Below are 13,276 nucleotides of genomic sequence, written 5' to 3' on the forward strand. Positions count from 1 at the left end.
AGTTCTCTACCCCCCCCCATCCCGAACAACACGCCGTATACTCTGCATCCTTCCCTAGGCTGAGGCGTACTAAAGGGGAGGAGCCTACGGCCTTTGGCGTCCCTTCCGCCATTACCTTTACTTCCCTTTAACCCGGAAACAGCCTTTCCACCACTTCCTGTCTGTGGGACCAATTATATTCCCCGCCCTCTGTTTTCCCTTTCTTTTTTTTTCTCGCTCTCAGACGGCGTTGCGGGCGCTATCATGGGAGGCAAGAACAAGCAGCGAACTAAGGGCAACGTACGGGTAAGCGAGTTGATGTCGCTGGGAGGGAGTTCAGTATTTCTGGAGAGAGGCCAGGTCGGGTTGCCTTTTCATCGCTTTCGACCTTTAAAAGAGAGGCACGGAGGACAGCTTTGCCTACCTTTTGGCTAAATAAACAAGCAGCTTATTCCGCACTAATATCTAGACCAGGGGTAGGCAACCTTGGCTCTTTTATGACTCGTGGACTTCAACTCCCAGAATTCCTGAGCCAGCTATGCTGGCTCAGGAATTCTGGGAGTTGAAGTCCACGAGTCATAAAAGAGCCAAGGTTGCCTACCCCTGATCTAGACACTAGTTTTAAAAGTGTTGCTTTAATTGTCACTGGCAAGGGGGTAATATTTGTTAGTAGCTTCTCTAACGAGACTTCGCGGGACCTTCTTTACAACCTTCTTCCTGTAGGGCGAGTCTCCTTTTAAGGAATACAGATGTGTGCCTAAACTTTCAAGAGACGAAAAGAACCAGTAAATATTTCGGTCTCTAAAAAGCACATGCCTCGGAACTGTTTGAAATGTCAAAAAATTAGTTCAGATAACACATTATTTCCATATGGTGTTGGCTTTCTTGGTTGTGGGCGGTGTTATGTGCACATTTTTAATGCTGTAATCATTTATACTAAGGTAGAATAATGAACAATCAGTAGAAAAATGATGTGTCAGTAGTATGTGACTAACCTAATGCGCATTGCGCCTGGATACAATGTATGTAGCAAACTCTCCATTGTATACCCGTGAGAAACGAACCTAATGCATTGCAATGTGTATTTCAATGTGTATTCCTTTGTTCCTGAGAAAAGGAAAGTATAAAACTGAAGCCTGAACCCGCCCTCGGGGTTCAGAATTGCTTGTTGCTATTGCTTCTGAACCTGCGCAATAAACCTCTCTGCTAAAACCCTCTGGAATTCGTAAGAGTCCTTTCGTTTTCCACAAGAATACCCTGTTAGTTTTAAATATTTAGAGTTACATCCTTGTAGTTTGTGAATCTTGCTGTCTCTGGAATGTCTTAATATCATGTCTGAAAATTGTTAAGATAACCTTTATTGTCATTTTTTACTATGAGCACACTAGCCCATATTAAAAATGAAATTCTGTTGCCTGCTACCCATACACATACTGTACATACCACACATATATACATGCCATATATATACATGTATATATTTTTCAAAATTTGGATTGCTAACAAAGAATTAAGGGAGAACTGGAATAGCCATTTCGAACTTTTTAGTTCTTTTCAACCAGACATACCCTTCTGAGATTCGAACCTGGGCTGTCTGCATGTTAGGCAGACATACATACATAGATACATAGATACATACATACACATGCATACATACATTTAGTAGCTATCTTCTCAAAACCTGATGCACTCTTACTGATTACATGTTTTCAGCAGCAGATAACTGTGAATATATCAGGCCTACTGCTTGTTTGTTTTCTGTAAAATTACATCCTAAATATTTAAGAATGAAAACCCCGTAGCATTGTGAAGGCCATCAGAGGTTAGCAGTTCCCATCCTCTTCTATACCCCGCACCTCTAGAATGCTTCTGATATATTCTCGGACCCCTTGCAAAAAATTATGCTATATACACTATCATTTTGAAACTTCTAAACCCAAGTTCTCGCACCCCCAGTGAGTGCAAGCACCCCTGGTTGGGAACTGCTTCTGTACAATAACATTTGTTCAAATATGCTTTTGGAATTCATTCTAAGTGCAGAACTCAAGTTAAATAAAAGTGATGAAAATAGGGAAAAAGTGGTAGATGAAGATAGGAAGAAGAAATGATGGTTAGGAATTAGAATATCAATTTATAGTGTATTTAACCAATGAGAAGCTCATTCGGTACACCAGCCAATTCTGATACGTAGTTAACTTTTTAAATATAGTACTTTCTTTGGGAATCACATATGTGCAATTGCCTTCAGAAGTATGGGAGTTGACAGCATGGGAAAATTTGGTGACAGCATATTAGTAATAGTTCAAATGTGAAATTCTCACCAGATGTTAAGTTGTTTTATATTTTGTCAATGAGTAATGAGCTTTCTTAATAAACAAATAATCTGCTGTAACTTAATTTACAAATTGTCCAATTACTTACTTTTTAACTTTACTGTTACTTTATTATAAATTAATAATTTTTTAATATTTTGTAAGCTTTAGCTTTTTTTTCTTGGAAAGGTAAAACAGTATTATTTGCTTTAACAATGTAAAGAAAGAATCAAGAAGCAAACCATAAAGTTAACAATTAGATATATATGCCGCTTTGAGTTTATAAAAATAATAAAGGTGGGATATAAAAAACTAAAATAAAAATTGCAGCTTCGAACATAATGTTTGTTTGGGATTTTACAATAATTCTCAAACAGCAGTTATTTTTCTCTCTTTCAAATATAGCCTTCTAGCAGTGGAAGAACAGCTGAACTTCTAGCTAAAGAACAAGGAACTGTTCCTGGATTTGTTGGCTTTGGCACCTCTTCAAGTGACCTGGGATACATTCCTGCAATTCAGGGAGCTGAAGAAATAGATACCCTTATAGATGCTGATTTTCGTATGGTGCTAAGAAAACTTTCCAAAAGAGATGTCACAACCAAGTTAAAAGTAGGCTTGTGATATTATATTTAGAGGGTCATTATGTATTTATTTAAAGGATTAGTTGTTGCTATAAAATGATTTTGGTGTTTTGTTTTTTTTTTCCTAATATTTTCCTGCAAGTGTTTGACAATTCTGCACTAGACAAAGTGGCTCTCAACTGTAACATTTTTGATGTTATAATTTATTTGTAATTTGTTTTTGTTTTTTAAAAAAAACAATTTTATAATTTATATAAAATGTAACAATAAAATATCAGAAAACAAAAGCAGAAAATTAACAAATGCATACATTGGAAAATAAAAATAATTCAGCCAATTTTTTAAATACACTTTATTGAGTGGAATATCATTGTTCTACTCTTCCATTACATCAATAGAAAGCAGTTGACAAACAGAAAGTGAATATTTAGCAATATTTCAAGTTTTTAAACCTGGACTAAGTAACCTTTTTTGCTGTCTCCCATGTTAATTTATAACTCCTCATTTATCACTTATAATGATAAGACCCAAATTTTAGATATAAAATTCAATACTGCGTTATATTTTCACAACCTTTTTGTCATTTCATTTTAATAAACTTATGGATATTAAATCATGACAATGGGACAAGGAACTTCCTATTAGAACTTAAATGATTAATTTAAAAAGATAAAATTATTGTACAAACTCAGTAAATGTTGACATAGAAAATGCACAGTGTGTTATGTGTATTAAATCAACATACATTGACAGACATCAACATATATTGCAAAATTCTTTATTTATACTATTTATATAGTTGCCCATTTCACATAGTGACATTGTGCAGAGTAAGAAATCGTGTTTGGGTAGGGTGAGTTGGAGCCTGGAGATGGTTGTATTGGATGCCTTAGAAGAAAGTGGCTGAGGTACCAGGGTTTTCTTTCTTTAATTTTAAAGCCGCTGAGAGTTTTGTTTCTTAAAATTGGTGGCCATAGAAGTCTAGTAAACAAATAGATTTTTTTTTTTTAAAAAAAATACTGTCTTGTACACACAGTATCAATTGGTAAACATTAGCTTTTTTAAAATAACCACCACAATAGATAACATAATACTGGATAATCATCAGCTTTTAAAAAACAAACAAACTTATTTTTAATTTTAGGCTATGCAAGAATTTGGGATAATGTGCAAAGAAAGAGAGACGGAGATTGTTAAAGGAGTTCTACCGTACTGGCCTAGAATCTATTGTAAAATTTCTCTTGTAAGTACTGAAATTTATATTTATGCTTTTAACTAGCTGCAGTAGTGGTCAGAGATTAATTCAAAGTTCTGTTGTACCTCTTGGAAGGTTGATTTGTTCTGCAGAAAGCTTAGAATGAGATACACCAATGGTAGTGCTCTAGTGTGGTATGGAAAACCATACAGAAAAACAGGGATTCATATATGTATATTTTTAGCTGTAAGATATGACTCAGTAAAATTTGCTTTAGAGAAATAGGTAATCTGAAATTGTTCATATGTATAGCGAAATTATATAATTATTTTTGTACTTGTCAATGTTTATGATAGGATCATGATCGCCGAGTCCGGGAAGCAACACAGCAAGCTTTTGAACAGCTTATTCTGAAAGTCAGAAAACATTTAGCTCCTCATTTAAAAAACATTATGGGATATTGGCTTATAGCTCAGTGTGATATTTACTCTCCAGCAGCATCAGCAGCAAAAGAGGCATTTGAAAAGGCCTTTCCACCAAGCAAACAATCTGAAGCCTTAGTGTTTTGTAAAGATGAAATTTTAAATGTAAGTTTTCAAGTTTGTATGCTTTTTAATTTTTGTTAACTATCTAATTAAAAATTAACAGAAAGGGATATACTGTGGCTACTTAAAGAAGTCCAATGGAAACAGTTTTTTTACTTTTATACTCCAGTCACTGCCACTTTTTAAAATGATGATGTTTTGCACCTTCGAGTCGACCTTGTGGCCTGGGGCTTCCTGGATGAGTTTGCTGGTTTTTTTGGCACAGTTATGCCATTACCTTCTTCCTACTGCTGAGATTGGCTCAAAGATACCCAGTTGGTTTCACACTTGACGCAAGACTGCCACTCACAGTCTCCCAGTTTGTACCCTGAGCCATAAACTACTACTCTAAATACTATTTAAATCACAATAAATAAATAAAATGATAAATGTATCTGCTTAATTAACTTTCTCTGAGATCACAATAACTTATTGAGTATAGTATCAGTAAGTCTTATTACAATTCACATATACAATTAAAGAAAACCGTTCTTTCTAAATTATTTTGAATTTATATTATGTGAAACTGAAATTTAGAAATAATGTTTTCTTCATATATATTCATATATATTCCACATATATATGTATATATATATATTTGTGTGTGTGTGATATATTTCCCACTATGTTCATTTATTTGGCTTTTTTGTCCGGGTGGAGTGCTTTAGACATAATCGTTAGATAATCTTTTTAAGCAGAATAAATATGCAAAGTTACACTTGGATTCATACCATTATAATTTTAAATTAAAGGGAATGTACATTTAACATTGTAATATTGCATTATTGTACTTAAAAAAAAAGATCTATAAATTGAGTATTTTTCCATTTAAGGATATCTGATATCTGTTTTTTGTCCAGGTATTACAAGATCATCTTTTGAAAGAAACTCCTGATACACTAAGTGATCCACAGTATGTTTGGTATATTTTTATTTTTTTGGAAAAATAAATTTAGTTTAAGTATTGAAAAAGATGTTTCTTGAAATAAAGGAAATAAAAGATGTTTGGCCTCTACCGTGTCAGGTGATGTGAAATATATTCTCCCAGTTAGGTTTTCTCTTTGGAGACCTCCTCTTAGCCATTTCCGTATCTGCATAGTTTCTATGTAGAGAAACTTCTGGCCATTGATACTGCTGGTCAGAGCTTCAGTTGTGTTAAGTCCCTCTTCAAGATGAAGGTTGTTGCCTTTTCACATTAATAAGAACTGTGTTGTTTCTGCACAGCAAAAAACCTTGTTAACAAAGAGGTCAGTTGACTCTCACCTATTTTGATTTCTCTGAATGTGCAGATTTTCTAAATGTTAATAAGAAATGATATATATTAGGGAACTCCAGTTGCCATTGGCGTGCACTCAATTCTGTGACTTTCAAGGGGAAATTAAACAAACCTGACAAAACAGGGAAATTTGGGGAATGACTTCCTATTATTTGCAGTAATAATAGATCTGTGCAGTTGCTGCATTCACACAGTTAAGATTCTGGTTTTCAGGATGTGGGTGTGTTGTCTTTAATGGGATTTAAAATCAAATATGAAAAAATATAGTAAAATTTGTATTTTTAAACCATGCTCATGTGTTTTTTTTTATGCAGAGCAGTTCCAGAAGAAGAAAGAGAAGGCAAATTTCATCGAGTTATAACTTCTTCTTTGTTATCTTTAAAGAAATTGCTTTGTATGATGCCCAATAATGAAATTAAATCATTGGAAGAGAGGCTAAAGACACTGCTCTCTCAAAACAAATTTTGGAAGTACGGGAAACATAACATAGCACAGGTATCTTTATTGTTATTCTGAAATATCACAAAGATAAAATGAGAATTTTATAAATTGTAGGCATTAAGATTGCTTTTTGTTTTAATCACAAAGCATGTTTTTCATATTTACTGGATTTAGCTGAAAAAAATTATTGGAAAAATCACATTAAAATAACATCTAGTATTATTACAATTTTTGAGCTGGCAATATTGTTTAAAATCCTTTAAAATGATGATGAAGATTGTGTTCCAATTTCCTAATGACTAAGTAGTACCTTATATCCCAACTTCTTAAATGTTAGTCCTGGATAAGAACTATTTCTGTGAAGAAGTTTTAAAGTATTAGTTCAAAAGAAATTACAGCTAATTTAATTATTAAAGTAGTTTCATATTTTTCTACTAGATGCTATCTTGTGTTGTAAAATGTAACATTTATTTTAAATAAATCATGAAATTTGGGGAGGGGAGGGTAGTCCTGCAGGGAAATTGCAGGTTCCAGAGATTTGGTTCTTAAGTGAAGTGGTTGCTAAGTTAAAATTAAGTGATTGCAAGCGCTCTTATGATTTTACTTCAACTTGCCTTTGCTTTACAATGTCAGAAGATATAATGGTATGTGGCACTGACTTTGGGAGACACGGCAAAGGGAACAATCAGATAAAAGGCAATTTAGCCCACAACAGGAATATGGGCAGGGTAAGCAGCTCACAAGACACCTTTCCTAGTTTCTTTGGTTATAAAGGATGAGGGAGAGATGTCAATTTATCAGACTTGCAAGATTTTGTTAATGTAATTTCACTGTAAAGTTGAATTAGCTCATCTAGCTATATTTCCTGCCTGGTCTGCTTTGCAGGCTGACAGAAAGATATAATCCCAAACAATTGGGTGAACCCAAACAACAGGGAAGGTTTTTCATAAAGCTTTTCAGCATTGCCGTAACTTTGAATGGTTGCTTAACAGGACCATCATTAAGCGAGGTCTACTTACAGTCTAATCATATCAACATGAACATATTCAGGTTTCCTCTTGTTCTATTTTAGGTTCGTTCTGCTTTCTTTGAGGTGATTAGTACCTTTTGTCAGCACATTCCTGAGTCCATGAATGCAGAAGCATCAAGAGTGTGTCCAGCCGTTCTCCTTAGCATTGATGATAGTGATGCTATTGTATGCCTTGCTCTTTGGGAAGCTGTACTTCATGTTCTTACTACTATTGAGGTAATTCTGGAAGTCATTATGTTTTTACATCATTATACATTGAAGCCATTACTTAACTCACGAGCATCTTTCAGATTATGTATCTTTATCACTTTAGAAAATTAGAAAAAACTACACAAAAACTACATTAAAAAAATCACATACACTTAAATTGTCTCCGGAATTGAATACTGATAAATATACTTCAAAGATAATAACTCCTCCTCCCTTGCGAAGCAGGCAACCCACAATTTATAAGTTTCTACCACTCTGTTTACCCAACCCAATTAGCCTGACATCTATTGGCTATATGGAAACATAGTTAACAGGTAAAACCAAGAGCTAAATTAAACTAAATAAATAAAAGCTAAATAAAACCCTTTGTTAGCAGTCTCTTTATGGTATTCCACTCACAGAGAGTCCATAAAAGCTTCTGGTCTACCATAAGTCATCACAATCATTGTCTCTGGTCCATTTAGGATCAAATATCCTCAATTGATTATTAAAAATAAGGCTTATCCTTAAGATATTAAGCGGGATCTTTCCTAACAGTTGGATTTTATACCCTAAAGTCTTTGTTGTATATATCTACATAGCATTTGTTGTATCAAAATGTCTCCTGTAAATTGTAACATAACATCTCTTACATGTTTTCTGATTGGGTATAATAACTCCATTCCCCAATCTCCTTTGATCTTGAAAAACATCACTAGTCATTTCTATCAACTTTGAGTCTTTAAAATTCATATTTTTCTCGGAGTTCTCTAACCAACTTGTATTTTCCAAGTCAGTCTCATCTTTCAGGTCTGCCAGCAGCAAATTACACTCTAATATGTCTAGTTGTAAATCTTGTAGTACTGTTACTTGCATCTGGTTACCATCTTCAAGTTGATTTAAAGTCATTGTTACTTTATCAAGCTTCTTATTCAAATTTTCAAGTTGAACTTCTAAGTTAGAAAGTATTCTGTTTTTCCAACTTTCCCAATAAGCTTTGTCTTAATATATTGCCTGCATTTTTACTATAGTTTGATATAGCCCAAATTACTTCAGTACTTAAACTTTTACAGTTGGAACTTTTATAGTTGTAAACAGCTCCTCTCAAAGACATGAAAAGCACCATAGCAAATTAGCCTCAAAAACACTGAGAAGAAATTTCCCAACAAAAAAAAAAGATTTCCATTCAAAATTTAAAAAAATTAAGACCAGAGGGTTCTTTTTAATTTATAAAATACAAAATTCCTGTAGTGAAAGTTCAGTACAAATGTAAATCAAATCAGATCTCTTTCACTACTCAAAATTTGCCGTGTCTTCCATGTGAAAGAAGTGGAAGTTATTTATGGCAGCCAATAAAACAATAAAAAGAACTTTTAAAAAATCACTTTAAGATTCAGCAGGGGGTTCAATTAGATCAGCATTCAACCAGTCGATTAACATTTGAAAAGAAAAAAAATATTGAAACATGCTGTTAAAAACCAGGTGTTCTTAAAATAGCAGGCAACTGGAAGTAAAAATGGAAATACAATTCTCCGACATCTCCCACTGAGAATTTCTACCTTCTAGTTCCTCGTCTCAGGTTCACAATTGACCAAGGGTCATCTTGAGTAATTCCTAGTACCTCCCATTTAAATCAGGAAGCCTACTGCCAAAGAGCCAACTGAAAAAAAATGTTTGAGACTGTTTAATAAATAAGCATACCTCAATTGGATTTTGTTTTTATCTAATACAGCCAACATATTTGATATTTCACTAATAATTTGGTAGAAGATTTAAATGGGTAGGCTTTATCTTTCATCTCAACATTTTAATTTTTTCCCCCTTATGAACCAGTACATAATATTTTAATTAGTTATGGATACCTTAATGTCTCTATCTCCAGATAATTTATTTAATATCAAGTTAAGGAACTAGGATGCTTCATTTTCAGTATCAAGAAACAAAGTATTCTGTAATTTACTGCTTCACATTTATTGCTCTGTAGGATTGCTGGAGTCACGTGAATGCAAAAAAAGGAGTTCTACCAAAATTATGGACAGTGCTTCAAGAAGGAGGAAGGGGACTTGCTACTATTATATATCCTAATATCTTGCCATTTATTAGCAAGGTGCCTCATAACGTTGCAGATCCAAAGTTGAACTATTCAACAACATTCTTCACCTCTATAATTAACGGGTATGATAATTAGCTCGTGCTTTTTTAATCAAATAATGTTTATGTGTTTTAAGTTTATGTTTTAAGTGTGTGCGTATGTGTAGATAGTATTTATGTTTTATTTAAAGATGAAGAATAGGAAATAGTTGAATTTGAAAACTGCAAACACTAGGTCAGGGGTAGGCAACCTTGGCTCTTTTATGACTCGTGGACTTCAACTCCCAGAATTCCTGAGCCAGCCATGCTGAGGGAAAAGGGAGAGGTTTCCAAGCTGAGCCATGCTGGCTCAGGAATTCTGGGAGTTGAAGTCCACGAGTCATAAAAGAGCCAAGGTTGCCTACCCCTGCACTAGGTCTTCTGAGAATTGTAATGAAACTGTTAAATTAGTATTTTGATGATGAAAGGTTATAAGCTTTCCTCTGCATAGCATTTTTTTGTTTTATATTTTTAAATTAAGTTACTGGTACTAATTTTTCAGTTGCTGTAGCTAAAAACACCATATGAATCTAATTGTTGATTATAGCATCATTTAATCCGATGTGAATGTGAAAATTAACTTTAATTAATTAATTGATTAATTTCTGATTTTGTTATTTTTACAAATAACTCAAGCCGGTGTTCATTCTGTTTCCTTAGGCTATTCACTGAAAGAGCGATGGTTTGTCGTTCAGAATCTTCAGCAATCGTATCAACTTTTATGGAGTGTTTACAGTTTACAGTCCTACAGAATATTGGCGAAGAAGAAGAAGAAGTTAAAATACAAGAAATGCTTATAAATATCCAGGTATGGTATCATGGCAAAAATAAAATATTGGATTATCCTTAAAGGTTTTAACTGATTTTTATATTAATACTAGGCTGGTGAGTTTAATTTGCACCAGTGGTTTGAACAGTTTCCAGCTGAAATATGCTCTTGTGAAGCAACAAAAATGTTATCTGAAAATACATGTTTGTCATAAAATTTGCTTCTGTTTGCTCCTCCTATAAACATTTCCTCTTTACACAGCAATGAGACTTCTATTTTCTCTAATTATATTATTGCTGGATTGTACACAGCATCGACCTGGACACAGATAGTCCTCAACTTAACAATCATTCGTTTAGTGACCATTTGAAGTTACAATGGCCCTGAAAAAAGTGACTTATGATGGTTTTTCCCATGTTCCCATGATCAAAATTGGCAATTGGTATATATTTATGATAGCTGCAATGTCCCGGGGTCATGTAATCCCCTTTTGGAAGCTTCTGACAAGCAAAATCAATGGGGAAGCCAGATTCACTTAACCATTTTAGTAACTTCGCAATTGCAGTGATTCACTTAACAACTGTGGTAAGAAAAATCGTAAAATGGGAAAAAGTTCACTTAACAACAGAAATTTGGGACTCAAATGTGGTTGTAAGTCGAGAACTACCTTCGCATACCTATTCCCTCTGTCCCGCTTCTGCTCATGAGATGAACTTTTATCCACATGGGCTTGTAAAAAATAACTAAAAATAAAAAAAAATGCTGCTTAGGTTGAAACAGTTTTCACAAAAGGTATTAGTTCAAGTTGGGATTAAAATACATTTGTTTTTTTCTTTGCAGTTAATTCCTCTCATTGATACAGTAATTAAAGAGCCCAAGTTACAAAATGGACCTTTGTTTTATGAGCTAGCAGACATGCTGAATGTTTGGAAAACAAAAGCAGAAATAACTAATGATGATAGAACAACCCTCACTTTTCAGAGAATGTTATCTAACTTTTGGGATGGCCTTTCAAATATATGTGTGGGACATGTTGCTGTAATGGACGCAGATGAGAAATCGCTGGCTGCCATGTCTTCTTTGTTGCAAATTCTGCAGAACCCAGAAAACAAGATGAAAAAAAATAGGAAAAAAGTTGTAAATGTAAGATTTGCAGAAGACAGAAAAGCTGAAATTAACACCGAACGTGAGAATTTTGTTGACTTGAGAACTAGCAATGAATCCAGTAATGTTATTCATGAAATTCATGGGAAACATGTTTTTCCTCTACAGAATGAATCTTTAGAAGCTTTAGTTTGTAAACTTGCAGTATTAAGTATAGGGTACACCAGTCAACAGACATCTGACCAACACTTAAAGTTCCTCTCTGCTCTGCTCAGCAACTTTGCTTCTCGTAAAGTTTTCCAGGTGCTTGTAGAAGAAAGAAACGATGTTCAATATGAAAATCCATCTATTCAGTTTCTGCATGAAAAGTTAATTGTTTGGCTGAAAGAAGATTGGAGAAAAGAGACAGACTTCCTGATTGATATTTTATATAGCATTCTCCATTGCTGCAGCAGTCCCATAGAGAGGGAAAATATTCTCAATGATTTAACAAAGGTACAGTTTTCTTATGCAGTAACTTGATTTCATTCAGTTTGTTTTAATACATTCTGTTAGACTAATTAGAATTCGTGGAGTACTAACATTTGTACTTGCATCTTGGTAGCTATGGCTTACCAAATAACATGCATACATTTCTTAATATTTAGAATTGGAATTGCATTAAGGTAGTAATAAAAATACTTTTAATTATCCTTTAAAAGCATCTGTTTTTTAATCTGTTACTGATTTTTATTATTTATTCATTTCATGTTTATAATGAGTTTTCAGGCCAACACTGTAAAATAATCTAAAGAACAGCACAAAATCAGCTGCTATTTCATACCATCTTGCTAATCAGGGAAGCTGCAAATCGATTAGTATTGAAGTCCCACTGAAATCAGTTTTATATATCAAACTAAATGTATTTCCTAGGTTTCGGAAGGTCAATTAAGAGAGAGGCAACATCTGTCTTCTGAGACATAGTTTCACCCTCTAGGTATTGTGAAAATTTAGGTTTTTGTCTACATTTTCACCAGTCATACTTTCTGATGATAAGACAAATAAAATACTATGCTTAAGGGAAAAGATTGAATTTTCTTCAAGTACACATTTTTTTGAACTTCTGACTAGGAATACCCAATGAAAATAGATCTCATTTACATCTAGTCTAGTTTTCATGTTGAATAAAACAGTGAGATGTTATGCATGGGCCATAGGTATGTATAAGTTTCTTTAGAAAAGAAGTATTACTCAAGATTATATTAAATACAATATTAAATAGAGCTATGCAGCAGTCTAATCTGCACAGCAAAGGTGATTCACAGAGTTTGTAGATGAAAATGTTGCACACGTTAGCACCTCCTCAGATCAAATAATTATTTTTCTGTGATTATGCAGGTAATTTCAAAACCCAGGGAAGAACATAGTTGTTTAAATAAGTGGCCAATAGGTATATCATTCATACCCAGATTCACCTTTTCTCCGTTGAATTCATATCTCTTCCTAATATTACATTATTCTGGGAAATTGTTCAGTTTTTATTGTCATGTTTTGATGGTATATCTTTTTCTTTTCAAGATGAATCTAAAATGGAGTATTCTTCTTCAAATAATCCAAAAGGTACGTTTAAATCTCTTTCCCCCCCCAATTTTATTCATATTAATCTGGGATCCAGAGAAGCATCAAGTTGCTTCAGTATGTATGGGG

The 13,276-nt window shown here is 33.8% G+C and overlaps 1 protein-coding gene across 1 annotated transcript in view; it reads left to right on the forward strand.

Annotated features, from left to right (window-relative positions):
- The first annotated feature begins 205 nt into the window (after positions 1-205).
- LTN1 (listerin E3 ubiquitin protein ligase 1) overlaps positions 206-13,276 on the forward strand; it is a 31,229-nt gene continuing 18,158 nt past the window's right edge. The window contains exons 1-11 of the mRNA XM_015823703.1: positions 206-285; positions 2,697-2,900; positions 4,017-4,115; positions 4,424-4,654; positions 5,512-5,564; positions 6,242-6,422; positions 7,441-7,614; positions 9,572-9,762; positions 10,378-10,525; positions 11,327-12,085; positions 13,148-13,189. Of these exons, the coding sequence (XP_015679189.1) occupies positions 244-285; positions 2,697-2,900; positions 4,017-4,115; positions 4,424-4,654; positions 5,512-5,564; positions 6,242-6,422; positions 7,441-7,614; positions 9,572-9,762; positions 10,378-10,525; positions 11,327-12,085; positions 13,148-13,189 (2,124 nt within the window). The 5' untranslated portion in view covers positions 206-243. The remainder of the gene's footprint in view (positions 286-2,696; positions 2,901-4,016; positions 4,116-4,423; positions 4,655-5,511; positions 5,565-6,241; positions 6,423-7,440; positions 7,615-9,571; positions 9,763-10,377; positions 10,526-11,326; positions 12,086-13,147; positions 13,190-13,276) is intronic.

The sequence above is a fragment of the Protobothrops mucrosquamatus genome, unplaced genomic scaffold (genome assembly GCF_001527695.2).
Source record: "Protobothrops mucrosquamatus isolate PMUCROS unplaced genomic scaffold, P.Mucros_1.0 scaffold1955, whole genome shotgun sequence".
Lineage (NCBI taxonomy): Eukaryota > Metazoa > Chordata > Lepidosauria > Squamata > Viperidae > Protobothrops > Protobothrops mucrosquamatus.